Source organism: Astatotilapia calliptera, chromosome 3 (assembly GCF_900246225.1).
Source record: "Astatotilapia calliptera chromosome 3, fAstCal1.2, whole genome shotgun sequence".
Lineage (NCBI taxonomy): Eukaryota > Metazoa > Chordata > Actinopteri > Cichliformes > Cichlidae > Astatotilapia > Astatotilapia calliptera.
In genome coordinates this window covers 30,435,749-30,450,482 of record NC_039304.1, presented here as the reverse complement: position 1 = coordinate 30,450,482, position 14,734 = coordinate 30,435,749, and the positions used below count along the sequence as shown (strand labels likewise).

The window sequence follows — 14,734 nt, the reverse complement described above, 5'->3', positions numbered from 1 at the left end:
GCGACCATACAACCCTTTTTTTTAACCTGCTATAACTTGTGTTCTTTCATAATAGCCCACTATATTCAACTCTGCAATTCCTCTCAGCCTTACAAGGCATTTTAGCTCACTTTTGGCTCCCACTTATACATGGAAATAAATTTAGTGAAACAAGAGAGATGAAAAGATGTCAGAAGCCAATTTCATGTGAGTAGTCTTGTAGTCTTCACATTGGTAGCCTGATACAAGACCCCAAACATAACCTTCAAACTACAACAACTGCCCAAATAAAGTTTTATTTAAAAAAAAAATGCATATAGATAGACAGCATATAGGGCAGAGGTAGAGAACTTGCCCTGCGGGTGCTCAGAAAATAACCTGATGTTGAACCTCCTTAAAACAAAATAACTCATAATGGACTTGGGAGGCACAGACAGGTCCACTCCCCTCTCATTATAAATGGAGAATGGGTGGAATCTGTCTCCACCTTCAGGTATCTGGGCACCGACATCTTCGCTGATCTCACTTGGACCCACAACACCAACGCCCTGGTAAAGAAAGAGCAGCAGCGGCTGCACTTTCTCCCTGCCGGCTTTCTACTGCTCCTCAGTGGAGAGCGTGCTGGCCGTTTGGTACACAGGGGCCAAGACTGAGAACAAGAAGGCCGTGCAGAGGCTAATTAACGCCACCCAAATAACCACTAGCTAGCTAACACTTGAGATGGGATGACCCTATTAGTAAAACCTGATAACCCATAACTGAACTACATGTCAGATAATGCACTGTGTGTGAGACACCCCTGATATTACCAGTGTCAGCTGGTTAGCAATTTGTGCCCTTTTATGTACTTACTTGCAGATTCATGTGCAAATGTGACCATAACTTCATTACACAATCACAAAGTCTTAACAAATATAAAACTTCTACATATTTTATTTATTCCTAGGATCCCTGAACAAGGTGGAAATGTCTGCCTCTTCAGTGGTGGAAAATAAGATGAATTGGTTTATCCAAAGAAAACTACATCGATGTTAAAGGTATTATCCCTGATTTACTAAACATCAAACTTAGCTTACTATTGACCTTGTACTACAGTGACATCCACTTTAAGAACATCCAGTAAGCATCTGTACCCTCCACCATACCCATGGCAAACATATCCACCCTGCATTTATGGTACATTAATGCCTATGCTAATAGCCATGGAAGATAATTAACTCTTATCTGAAGAAACATTCACTTTTCTAAAAATAAATTTTTAAAAATCTGCTGCAGCACACAAGGAAACCTATAATTTTCTTGGAAAAAGAGAAGGAATTTCTCTATTCTGCCATTATTGTGGTTTCACTGATGAAGATAAATGGGTAACACAAACCACAGCAGAGCTGTCCTTAACATGGAAGCTGTGGGCACTGATTACTCTGTGTGTTTAAGTCTAGTACAGCATAGCTCACCACATCAAGGAGAAGCGTATTAATGTCAAAGTTAGGCTTCTTCTTCACACTGCGGATGACGCAGCTCTGGACCATGCTGCCTCCACACTCCACCTGCAGGCTGGGGGAGGTAACGCTGGCCAGCTGGAAGCTCTTCAGGTTCCGGACGCCCCATGCTAAAATCTGTCAGGATGACACAGAAAGAGTAGTGTTGGTGTCATTTTTAGACTTGTAATAATTAAATCTATCAAACTGCTCATAGATATTCAAAATTAAAAAAACAAAAACAAAATGAAGATCCTTTAAGTTTCTTTGAGTTTAAATTATAAAAATATTAATACTGAAAAACAACAGAAACTCTCAGTTGAACAGATTTTTATCATATATAATGACTGAAGAGGACACCAGATCCAGACTCATAGAGAAGCATTAAATGAAACCAAGCTTTAAGGCAAACCAAAAATCCAGCAGGAAAAGCAGGAACTTGTGGGAAACACTGGGAGCTTTAAAGAAATAACTACAGTGACGCTACAAACAGGGACGGCAAGAAATAGGAAACACGATGATCCAACAAAGGACAAGACAAGACAATTTATACACATGGTAATGAGGCGAGGGGTAAACAGGTGGGAGACACAGTGGAAACAAATCATGGATAACAAGACACAGGACGACAAACCCAACACAGGACACAGAGTTCAACATGTACCAAAATAAAACAGGAAGAGAGACACAGCAGAACAGCAATATTAGATCAACGTAACACAACTAAACTAAGGACCATGACAGACAAGACCAACACAAAGACAAGCCTGAGGGAACAGCAAGGGAAGGCTAAAGGGAACTAATAAAGCTAAAGTCATCTATAATTAAGACACACATAACACAATAGAGAATCAGTACCAGGGATCAAAAGACTATGATCATTTTCACCGTTTCTCAGCACCCAGGAAGGTGGTGATAATGAAACAGAAAAGTTAAAGCAGATAATTAGTGATACCTCGATGGCGGTTCTCTGCAGAACAGGTTTGATTCCCTGAGGAATCATGAAGACATTTGGCTCTCTCTGAGGCGGTGGGTAGGGAAGGTCTGACTCCTCCGGCTGTGAATATGGATGCAGGAAAGTAGCAGGTCATCAACAAGTGACCAATGAGAATTTGTGCAGTCATGGAGTATTGGAATCATCTGAGAAATGACTCCCCGACTAGGAAAATCCCCTTTTCTGGGTGACTTTAGTGACTTGAAATTACACAAAAATCTGGTAAAGGTTTGGTTTAAGGTAAGAAACTTTAAATCAATTGACTTATATGGCTAACGTTTAATCAAGAAGGTGATATGACATTGTCACTGTTTAAAGCAGTCCATGAGCAATAACGTAGATTAGGCAGAAAACACATTTATTAGCTGGATAACAAGTCTTTAATCTCTGTAGTGTTTTTGCTGTTTCCAAATTCAAATTTAAGAACACATCAAATTCTGAAGAGGAATTTCCCAGGTCGGGACCATCCAAGCAGCACATGAATGCACAACAACGATTTAAACAGCTTGCCGTGCTATTTACTGCCAGGTGAATTGTTCTATGGAAACAAACATGAAGAAATGTTAAATGACAATGTTTAGGATGAGTATATCAATTTTGTTTTAGAGTGTTAATACCACACAAATGTAATAACATTTAACATTAAAAAAAACACTTTAAAAAGCATAAAATAGTACTTTACAACAAGCAGCCTGTTATGTATTTTAAAGCATGCAAATTTAACATTTATTTGGATTAAATATTTTGAATACAAAAGTAATGTAGAAGACCCAACAAGCATGTTAATCCTAAAATCATATAAAACACGTTGAATGTATTTGAAACTCATTGTGTTTGTCAATTTTAAGTTTGACTGAAAAATATAAAAATATGCATCACATTAAATTTCCTACATTGTAAATTTATAAACCACATAATCCAAATATATGTAAAATTAAGATGCGATTAAAATGCATAAGAGGCAAAAATATTTTTGCACCTACAAGAATCTGTAGAAGACCAAAGACAACATCGGTAAGCATTTCTCCTTCTGAGCTTCAGTATGTTTTCCTAAAAAGGTGTAATTATAGTAACAGAAACATTATCTGATTATGATATAATGTTCTCTTTCTTTCTGTGACACAAAATTATTAACTGTACTCACTAATGATAAAATTTAATCTGGAATCTTCTGAAAGTGAAACTTTCTTAAGCTCCTATAAAAAAGGTAAAAATGATTTAAAGTCTGCATGCATGCTGTCTTTGGACTTCCATACGCATCTGCAAACAACATACAACAAACCACGTGTAAAAACCACACAGTGTTAGATTACTGCTGATCAAAAATAAGTAAATAAACATTTCAAGTTTTAGAAAAAGGGGATGGCTTTTAACATGCACGTGAGATAAAATTATTAGCGTATGCAGTAAATGGACAGAGACATCAAATGGGATGACCATGGATGGATTTGACTTTGTGTTTCTATATTGTACCCATTGCTGCAGGTTTTCAGAGAGGAATCCTGGAAACATCAGCTGAAGAAGCCAGAATGAAGAAAAAAGAAAATAATTCAGCACAAAAGATAAATGAAAAGAGCTGTAACTGCACAAATATACTGCAACATGTGGGGTGTTTTTGATACGACTGGAAGACAGGCTGTATACTGCATACAAGACGCATAAAGCTGAAGTGAAGACAAATGCAGAAGTGCCATGAATCTGGCTACTGGAGGAACTGCAGAAATTAGCGTTAATTTTTATTTGCCTTTGATGTCACTTGCTTATTTTATGATCTCCAGTTTCAAGATGCTTTTGTCAATTATGGCTCCCAATTACAGTAAAATAGGTCATAAAGCACCGTATTGTTCATGGTGTAGTAACTTTGTGACCGACAAGTTACGTTTGATCCGATCCTCGATCAGGGAATTACAAAAAATGTTAAAGTTGTGGCTTCAAAATAGAACATCACTGTGTCCCCTTCTATCTTTTACATACAGTTTATGAAGAAAGCAGCAGAAAGAAAAACTGAAGAAAGGACTTCATAATAAATTATTCTGATTTAGCCAGTTTGCTTACTTTGAGACTTTTCCTAACAAAAATCAAAAATGGGGGGGGAAAAAAAGTTATTTAAATTTTTTTATGAATATTTACTCTTTGACTCTCCTAGACTGTGTGATAGTCTCATATCAGTCATGTTTACTGTCAAACATTTAAATTTAGAGAAAAACGGTACAATACTTGGTGTGGTTTTACCTCATCTAAGATGTGGGTGGAAGTCAGGAAATCTCCCTGTAGGTGATACGACATGAGTTATATTTCAAAGTTAAATGGAAAAGACAAAAATTCAAGAAGGAATGGGAAAAAATGGAGATAAACGTACCTCTTGACCTGGAATATGGTGAAGTGACGGCTGTTGGAATAACAGTGAAATCAAGACTCGTCCTCAAAGACTAAAGCATCCATATCAGAACCACATGCCTTTTTAAAAACTTTGAATATGACAAGAAGGAAAAAGACCAGTAGGTGAAAGTGTCAAGTTGACCTCTGACCTTTTCTCTGCGTATAAGCTCAAAGGCAGCCAGCAGCTCGCCAGCGTTCTTGTCCCCTCTGCGAATTGGGAACCAGGCCAGGCGTGGCGACCGAGTCAGTGAGGGCTGGCACACGCAGCGACCCATGAACTCATCAGCTCCCTGAAGAATGAAAACACAACATAGACATACATGTTACATCCATGTTTTAGCAATATAGGAAGACAAACAGATGTTCAAAGACCTCTAAATAGCTTTCATGAGATTTAAACACTCACGTATGTGTCCTGATCGTAGAGTTCCACTATAATATTGGGGGGGCTGGCCATCGTGACCTCGGAGTCGCCAAAAATCTCCACTTCATAGAAGATGAGCGTCTGGTCCCAGGTGGGATTGAGAGTGTTTCGCACCGTCACCGTCTTCTGGGATTGGTGGAGGAAGGATACGATCGCGTAGGGGTCTGGAGAGAAAAACACTGTGAGCCTTTCTTTTCGCTAGTTTAAACTTGGTGAGAGTACATATGACTCAAGGTCTGGACGTTTGGCAGAGTGAGGTCATTTATTTTTTAATGGCTCAATATTTGTTTACTCAACCTATAGGGTTTCCTTTACCTATGGAAGATATAATGTTATTGATGTATTAGACTGGATTATTAAAAGGATTTTTTGCATGACAGTTCCATCCATCCACTTATCTGGGTCCAAGAAAATACCCATTTTAGAAGGGAAGCCCATAGCGCCCTCTTCCAGCCATTTCCTCCCACTGTGGACCTTCACAGGGAGGATAAGGAGTATTATCCTCCTGGAGTTGGAACATAAGCTCAGGTCCTTTTCCTTTAAAAAGTTACCACCACCACCACTATAATCTGCTAATCCAGACAGGCCTACCCAGAACTTCACCAATGCTGCAGAGGAGTGTCAACCAGGGCAGCCCCTCAACATCCAGAGCCTTAAAGGAGTCCCAGTGAATTGTATCCAACCCACAGGCCCAGTGAAACAGAGTCATCTCCAGACCCTGCATCGTCTACAGAGGTCGTACTAGTGGGGTTTAGGAGATGGGTGAACTATTACATCTAGCTTGATGGATACTGAAGAGTTTCAAGAAGCTGGCCCTCAGTGATGCATTAATGAGAAGATTTGTCACTTGCAAATTAGAAAGAATGAAATATAATGCAACTTCTCAGAGAGACCAAACATGTATAAGCAGAAAGGGTAGTTTCTGTTTTTCACACTGGGTCTCATTTTGGTCACTCCCAAAAAAAAAAGAAAACAAAAGGAAAATTAAATGGTTGCAACATCTTCTGGGCGAAGGTTTTGGAAGCTGCTTACGAGCTTTTGCCGCCCTAATTTGCAAAACAGAGAGCAAGGTTATTATTGAAGATGCTGAGTGAGTTTTTAAAGACGGTCCTCGCAAGTATAGCAGTACAAACTTATGCACGATTATGTCCAAACTGTCCTGGCGTCCTGCACAGTGACATCAGCAGCTTGGGAATGCCAAGCTGGAGACAGAGGGCTGGGAACGCCGCTCTGGGAAGTTTGTTATTCCAGGTTAAAACGGCTCTCCTCCATGTTAAATACACACACACACACACACACACACACACACACACACACACACACACACTGAATTAAACACATGTAGCCTACGTACAGTTACACAGACTGAGTAGTTTGTTGTTTCAGGCCGGGTAAAGAGTCTCTGTGGAGCCGTTAGCATTGGAGTAAACAGAAGTTAAGATGCATTTTCCCACCAGCCCTCAATTAACCCTATATCTAAGACACACACACACACTCGCACACAGTGTACAGACACACCACCCATGGTGACCCATTCAATTACCGTCCATTTCCAACATCCCATTAGCTCATAAAAACCACAATACAAACAGCCCCGGGGGGTTATGTAAGTCTGTGCTTGTGTGTTTTTAGTGAGAGTGTGTGTGTTTATGTTTGTGTAGAGGGGAAGCGGCAGTAGTCAGGACCCTGGTGGGAGCCACAGAGGGACATAAGCAAACGAAGACTGGGAAAAGAGAAAGAGGAGAGGAGGGAGGATGGAAAGAAAGAGAAAAGGAGGGAGGAGAGGACAGGAGGAAAAGAGCATTATCTCTAAATGTGGAGATTTTGATCCAAGATTAGATACAGTTTAAAGGAAGAATGATGAAAAAAATCCAAGAAGGGGAATCAGTGGAATCAAGCCACACAAGCATTCTTCATGACTTTATTTCTGCTTTTTGAGGGAACATAGATCCTTACAAAAGACACTCTGTCAGAATAAAATACTAAAGAGCTTCGCGGCAGTTAAACCTGCAATGTTTAACTTTTGTCTCAATCTTCTGCGTACAGTATGCCCATGAATGACCGCAAAAAATAACAAAGTACAGCCAGCTTGATAGAAATAGTGGTGAGCACAGTGCATAGCACTTTCTATAAAGTACCTGGGTGTATTAGACGTTAGTGAGGCCTGTACAGCCTACTTGGGCTACCAAGAATCTAATCAAACAAGTTCTTAAATTCCAAAGTAATCAAATATTGTCTCTACGGGGGAAAGAGTTACGTCATTTTAACATGAGAACATGGGAATGGACTCTAGTTTGAATACAGCTTCAAGTGGTCATTTGAGGAACTGCAGTTTAAGGGATCGTCGGGGCTTTTTTTAACCTCAAGAAGTTAAACTATTAGGAGAAAATAGTCTCGCCTCTTTGTGGCTTTTGTGAGCACAAAGCTTAAATCAAAGCAGGAAGTAAACCAAACACGTAAAGAGAAGAAACACTTCATCAGCTGATTGCTCCACTAGTTGCTTCGTCAGCAAGCAGTTTCTTGCTCTGGTAAGATCATTGCTTCAGCAGGTTGAAAGAAGCAAACAAACAGAGGCAGACGGCAAAGGGCAAACGGGGAACTATAAAGAGAAGCTTAAAAAGACAGATGTGCAGGAAAAGCAGAAAGAAACACAGACAAAAGATGAAAGGCAATCAGAGAAAAAGACAACAGACAGAAGGAAAAAGAAAACAAGAAAGACCTCAGCGTCTTTAATCATGGATGCCCAGACGCCATGTTACACCAGATTAACGCACAAGTGAAGCCCATCCATCAACTCTTCTCATCCATTACATTGTGTGTGTGTGTGCGTGCTAAGGAGACCGAGTGAATGAGAGTGATAGCGATTCATCATGTCAGTCTGTGGCCAGGATGCTCTCTGAGCTTCTTTCTCTCTAACCCTGTCTTTAACCAACCTCCCATCTATCATCGCTCTCCCCCTCCATCTGTCCGTCCATCCATTCGTCTGTTCTCTGAGAGCTCTGTTTTTACATGTGAGTCTGCGGTGGGTTTCTGATTAACACAGGCTCGCAGCAGTCGCAGTTACCGTGACCTCTCTGAATGGAAGAAAAACATGTTGTTTTGTGCGTGTGCTTTGCTCTCTCATTCTGTGCGCCTGTTTTCTGCGCTGCTTCCCTCTGCAGTGCAGTAACACCAGCTGCACATACACAACTCGGTGCTTCATATCAAAGCTTCTTTTTCTTCATGTCCCGTAAGGTTCGCCTGCTGCGGTGCATTTAAAGACTTTATTTATTTATTTGAAAAGTCAAAGGATTGTTAGCAATGACAAAGCGTGAAAAGACACTTGTCAATAGTGATGTTTTAACTTATGAACATATGTTTTCGGCCACATGGGGGCAGCAGAGACATGTTAAATGCAAGTTTATTATTCTCTCTCTTAGTATGGAAGCTCGTTTCCGCCACAAAAAAAAAGAAAAAAGAAAAAAAGGATCTCGAAATTTCGATTTATTTTCTCGAAATTTCGACTTATTAACTAAAAATTTCGAGAAAATAACTCGAAATTTCGAGTTATGGATACTTGTTGTTTTGTCTTTTTTAGTGGCAGAAACAGGCTGCTACTTGATATGAAGTAGCAAGTGAGTGGAAACAATCCACCCTCCCTCAACAATGAGCCTGTCATGGCCTTGGACACAATTTAGTTTTTTTTTTTCTTTAGTTGTGCATTGTTGTAACTATCCTTGTGTTTTGATCTTTCGATCCTATTCACAGATGGAGTTTCATTGTTCCAGGTTTTGCTTCATGTTGTAGTTATATTTGCAGCTGCAGGCCATGTTCTGTCTTTGTGTGTTTATGCACCCAGAGTCAGGAAAAATCTATTTCTAAGACACAGAAAGATGAAGGCATCCTACAGATAATGCAGTTTGGGATAATTTTGCACTTTGTATGTTTTTAAAAGCACCATCACTTTTACTGCCTTTAACTTTTGTCCTGTATATGTAAACATAACACTCCGATAATCACCACAACCCTAATTTCTTTCTGGAGGGACGGAAGAAAATCCATCTTATGTAATAAACACTGAATATACGGTAATTTGGCGTCTGGATTGGAATAAAGGGGGAAAACAACATTAAAGGTGTCTAGCAAAATAAAATCATCAAAACTGCTGGAAAAAATGATTTGGGGTCAACTTTGGCTGCCAGATGATGCAGCAGTTCCAACATTGTCTTCAGTACCTGAGAAGCTGTCTTTGTCCATGGGCAGCAGGTCTCTGGCTTGATACAGATAGCACCGCAGATGGTATCGAGTGCCACCTGCATATATACAAATGCACACACAGACACAGATATGTACACACATCATTATACACACAAAAACAGGGACGGGAAAGAAAGGGAGGAAAAAGGAAGCTGCCTTACGCTCAAAGAAACAGGAAATGGTAGGCCTGTTGACTCCAAACGTGGTCGTAACTGACTTGTCTTCATTCTTGTCCTCTATACTGCTCTGTGGAGGAAGGGTCGGAGGAGAGGAGCAGAACAGAAACAAAACCTTTTACAAGCACTTTCTTTCTGTGTGGCCTTCAAAATAAAAGACTGTGTTACTTTTACTGCACAAATAATGACAGGTCAAATCACTTTATTTTATTTTATCTGTACCATTTTTGATGATTTTGTCCACTTAAGCCCATCTTCAAGTATGTCGCCAAATACCAGTGATAAAGCACAAAGCCAGGCCAATTAAGGGATAAATTACCCAGAATTTGGACTGGATGAATTTGATTTTGCAGCAGGAGGTGGAGCAGGTCATGTGCTAATCAGGAGACTGGAGGTTTGACCCCTGGATTTCCAGTCTTATGCGAGTATTTACCTTTTTTTTCTGTTTCTGACCCTGTTGAGTTCTCATTCTGTATTGGCTCTCCAGGTCTGGGTGATAGCCACTTTGTTTTTTCTTTCTAGCTCACTTCAGGTCTCAGCCTGCGCCGCATCAGTCTGTTTCTACTGTTCTTCATTTGGTCTGTGTGACGTTGTCTTTGTTTCTTAAAAATGGCACTATGTGGTTGACCTTAAAGAGTTTAACCAATCAAATGTTTTCAGGAGAACTTAGTCCAGACACTTCATTTTTCCTATGAGAAAAATCCTGAAAGAATTCCTACAGGTGAGACCATCCAAAAATCAGCTGATAGTTCCTGTGGTGGTAAACAACACATGCCTGCAGGCAGCCATCAAAAATTCAGGGTAGGACTTTTCAGAGGAGGATTAGCAGTTTTGAACATGTGAAATCAAAACACCTGGGTTATATATTGTTTAGGTGTCTACATAATTTGGGGCACTTCCTCACCAGAGAACACTCAAGGGCAAAGATGGCTGCCGGTCCTGTCTTCTCCAGCGGCTCCATGCGGCGCCTCCACCTGCGCCTCCTGAAGCTGTCCGTCTTCCTGGGCTTGAGGTGGAACCTCCAGCCAAAAAGCGAGGCGTACTCCCAGCCCTCCCTCTCCGCCTCGTCTGGACGCTGCTGTGAACACGAACATAAACTTAAATCAGCTTTTCCCCAAAAATAAAAACATGAGGGCAGAAGAGACGCTCAAAGCAAACTTTCCTAAATTCATTTGTGGAGCTTGGCCACCATCTAGTGGTTACTATGGGGAACTTCAGCTGTTCATGACTTAATTTTGTAATTACATTTTTATTTTAAAATTCAATTTAGGAAAAACTATTAATCCACATTTTTGACTAACATCATTTTTTCACTTGTCTTCATCAGCTCCTTTCTTTATACATCAAATCAGGCCAGCAAATCCTTACTGACATGATATTTTGGTCAAATATATCTTCTCAAAAGATAAACAAAAAAAATAAAATAAAATAAAACATACAGTGTGTGGAATAAAATAAGCCATCAAACTGATGGAAACTTTAAGACTTTAATGTTCCTCTGACTATTATCATGGTTGCCTTCTTCACATCACCGGATTTCTTAGGATGGGCAGACATGATGGGGATACATGGATCCGTGACCTAAAAAGAATGGGATGTAAAGTAGGATATCTTCTGTGTTACAGAATGTATCATAATCCCAGAGTGAGAAAAGTAAAGAACATAATTTCTTCTTAATTTCTTCCTAGAAAACAAGAAAAAAAAAACACTTGAGGAATTTACAATATGCAGCATGAAGAAATAGGAAATAAGAATTCCAGAGACCAATACGTATTATTTATGGGATTATTTGACAATCATTCATGCAACACCTCAAAATTAGCTGGTAATGCTTCAGAATATGGCCCACGACTCAGAGTGAATAATAGAACATCATCATGTACATCAACATAATACAGCCCACGCTCCGATGGGCAGTTTATTTCTGATGTCAGACGGAGAAATTGTGTTGGGTTTGTTGCAAAGTTACCATAAAATTACGCTGAACTTAAAACTGCTTACAGTATATTTTGCATCTCTTTTCCTGAAAACACCCAAAGTTATGCAAATACACACATTGAAACTGTATTTATCATGCCCTTGTTATAAAGTGTCACCGCTTTGTTCATTGCAGACTCATTTGTCCTGCTTTTGGCTTTGTTGAAGCGCCGATATTTAATATGTCAGAAAAAACAGTGAATGAAGTATATTTTGTTCAAACTCATTTCCTTCTCTTCTGCTACCTTTCTCAGAGCATCCATCTTCTGCTGGTCTCGTCGCCTCATCCGTATCCATCGTCTTCGTCGGTTGGTGTGGTACATCTTCTCTGCCGGCACCCACGACTTGGGACGCCGGTCTGGGGGAATGGTGATGCCGTACTCCCAGCCTGAACACACAGAAAAGGACTTATTAGTTTTAATTTACTCTCTATTGTTGAAAGTGGTATTATTGTGTGCCTGTGTGTACCTTGATCATCCACAGCCCTGTTGAGATCCTCACTCCACTCCACCTCCTCCCATACCCAACCTGGTGGACACTCAATCTCGTCCTTTGGCACCGCTTTCTCCCCGTTCTGACAAAGACACACTTGCTTAGATTTACTGCGATGACTGAAGCCAAAATATGTTACATAAGCACTTATACATACCACATCCGTGTATCCTTCCTGCATGCCGATCCACTGGCCACCTGGTAGCCTCATCTGGTTTTCAAACACTTCCTCTGTGAAGGTCATGTGACCGGCATCCACATCAAACAGGAGTCTGAAGTATTAACAGCACAAAGCAACAGATACATACACATTCATTTACAAATGACCTTCATGTTTAAATATTTTCATTTGCCACATTTAACTCACTGCTAAACAACTACAGTTGTGGTCAGAAGCTTACATCCATCATCGGAGGCATGAATGTTGGGGTAATTTTGGACTTCTAATTTTGGATTTCTCTAATCTACACATGGTCAAAAGTATACAGATTTACCCCCCACACACTCTAATATTTAGTTAAATGTTCATTAGCACAACCAGATGTTTTTGTTAGCCGTCAACAAGCTTCTGGCACAATTCTGGTTGAATATTTGGATACTTTTCTTGGCAGTAACTGTAGAGTTCATTTAAACTGGTTGCTTTCCTGACATGGACCCAACTTTTAAGCTAACTCCAAAAATATTCAATAGGGTTGAGGTCAGGCTATGGGGACGGCAATTCCAGAAGCTTAACATGAGATTGCTTCATCCATTCCAGACGCAGCTTTGAAGCATGTTTGTGATCACTGGTTTGTTGGAACACCCAACTGTGTTCACGTTTCAACCAACAAACTGTTGATTTGAGGTGAAGTTGAAGAATTTGGAGGTAGTCCTCTCCCTTCATTATTCCACCCACTTTGTGCAATGTAGCAGTACCGCTGGAAGCAAAACAGCCACAGAGCATGATGCACCACCACCATGCTTGACAACTGATGCAATGTTCTAATCCTCCAATATCCCTCTTATCATTGTGGCCAAATAGCTCAATTTTTGTCTCGTCTCATCATAAAACCTTTCTCCTTGGGGTATTTAAGCTTGTCCATGTGGGCAGCTGCAAATTTCAGGTTGAGCTTGAAAGTGTTGATTTTAAAGTTCACTTCACTGTGGACAGAGATGCTGGTGTTTCAGAAGTTTTCAGTTCATGGCAGGCTTGAGCCTTGGTCGTTTCTGGGTTGTTCCCAAACATCCTAACAAATTTCCTTTCATCTGATTGTGACAGTTAGGGTCTTCTTCCAGACCTTAGCAAAGTCATTATACATCTGATTAACTTGTGTTGAATTGTTTGAAATGACAGTCTATTAATCTGTAGCTGTTAAGAAATGGAAACAGACCTTCCAAACTTGTGGAATCTAGAGTTCTCCTTATTTGATCCGAGTTGCTCGGACTTTCTTATCGTTTCAAGTATCAGTCAATCCAGTAAGTGCTGTCAAACAAATCCTTTCTATGCTGACAAGAGAAACTACCAGTTGCCACTCAATCACCAACCGTGATTTAATAGACCTTGAAGTTGTCAGGTTAAGACCTTCAGCCAGAACCTTTAGCGCCACTTAATCAAAGATTTAGGCAACTGTACGTATATTTGAGTCCGTATGAACACTTTTGACCCTGCTTCGATTCAAGATAATTATATAAATTTCACAAGAGAGCCTCTGAAAATTTTGGAAAGAATCACATCAAGATATTTGCCATAGCTTTCCTTTCACACGTGTAGCATACACCAGGAAATAGTCTGGTTCAGTCCGTTTATATATTATAATGTCTAGAAAAGTTCAGGGCTGCACCTGTGAAAATAAGTAAATCCACAGACTAAATCCATAAGTGTTGTAAATATATATATTTCCTAACATGTATAAGTGTCTCCATCTTAATGTATAAAACTGACTGATGGGTTCCAGCCTGTCCATTTGTTGATATCTGGAGCAAATATGTTAATCTTAGTGGATAAATTAAACCTAAAAATGTGCCTCTAAAAAAAATCAGTTAAAGCCACAAAATTCCCATGTTCTTTCCAACAGCTTCAGCACACAACAAAGCCCAGAGTTTGAAACTGTTAATCACAGAATAATGAGAGTGTGAAAGGTTAAAGGAACAGACTCACGTCCTCTCGGGGCTGATGTACCAGTCTCCAGCCCAGGACCAGCCGGGCGAGGGTTTGAAACTCTCTTTGGGCAATTTAACTCTCCCGGTGATGTCGCTATACTTGGGGTAGGTTAAACCTGTAGTTCCCCAGCTGCCCACCAGGGCGAGCCGTGTCTGGTTCTCATACTACAGACAGAGAGAAAGAGGCAGGCTGGGATCATTGCTAATATTTAAAGACTTCTTTTTGAGACTTCATTCTAGTTCTGTCGACTTCTTACCGCCTCGGCAAAGACAGACAGTTTTCCTTCAGCATATTCATTGAAGTGTTTGACATCAGCAGCCAATCCAAACCAAACTTTAACCCTCAACTGACCGGGAAGTTTGGCTTCTCCTCCACTGCCCTGTGGACACTGCACAGCAAACACATACAAACGGTGAGTCACACTTTGTGTCAAGAAGCTGATTAACGTAAGAGGTGTAA

The 14,734-nt window shown here is 40.2% G+C and overlaps 1 protein-coding gene across 1 annotated transcript in view; it reads right to left on the bottom strand.

Moving 5' to 3' along the window:
• The window catches only part of LOC113014254 (dysferlin-like), a 70,602-nt gene that overhangs the window by 22,152 nt on the left and 33,716 nt on the right, over positions 1-14,734 (bottom strand). The window contains exons 25-39 of the mRNA XM_026155672.1: positions 14,532-14,663; positions 14,273-14,439; positions 12,293-12,407; positions 12,112-12,217; positions 11,889-12,031; positions 10,571-10,744; positions 9,652-9,736; positions 9,469-9,546; positions 5,237-5,418; positions 4,980-5,120; positions 4,811-4,840; positions 4,684-4,719; positions 3,925-3,966; positions 2,413-2,514; positions 1,434-1,595 (exon numbers count right to left, since the gene is read on the bottom strand). Coding sequence (XP_026011457.1) covers positions 1,434-1,595; positions 2,413-2,514; positions 3,925-3,966; positions 4,684-4,719; positions 4,811-4,840; positions 4,980-5,120; positions 5,237-5,418; positions 9,469-9,546; positions 9,652-9,736; positions 10,571-10,744; positions 11,889-12,031; positions 12,112-12,217; positions 12,293-12,407; positions 14,273-14,439; positions 14,532-14,663 — 1,695 coding nt within the window. The remainder of the gene's footprint in view (positions 1-1,433; positions 1,596-2,412; positions 2,515-3,924; positions 3,967-4,683; positions 4,720-4,810; positions 4,841-4,979; positions 5,121-5,236; positions 5,419-9,468; positions 9,547-9,651; positions 9,737-10,570; positions 10,745-11,888; positions 12,032-12,111; positions 12,218-12,292; positions 12,408-14,272; positions 14,440-14,531; positions 14,664-14,734) is intronic.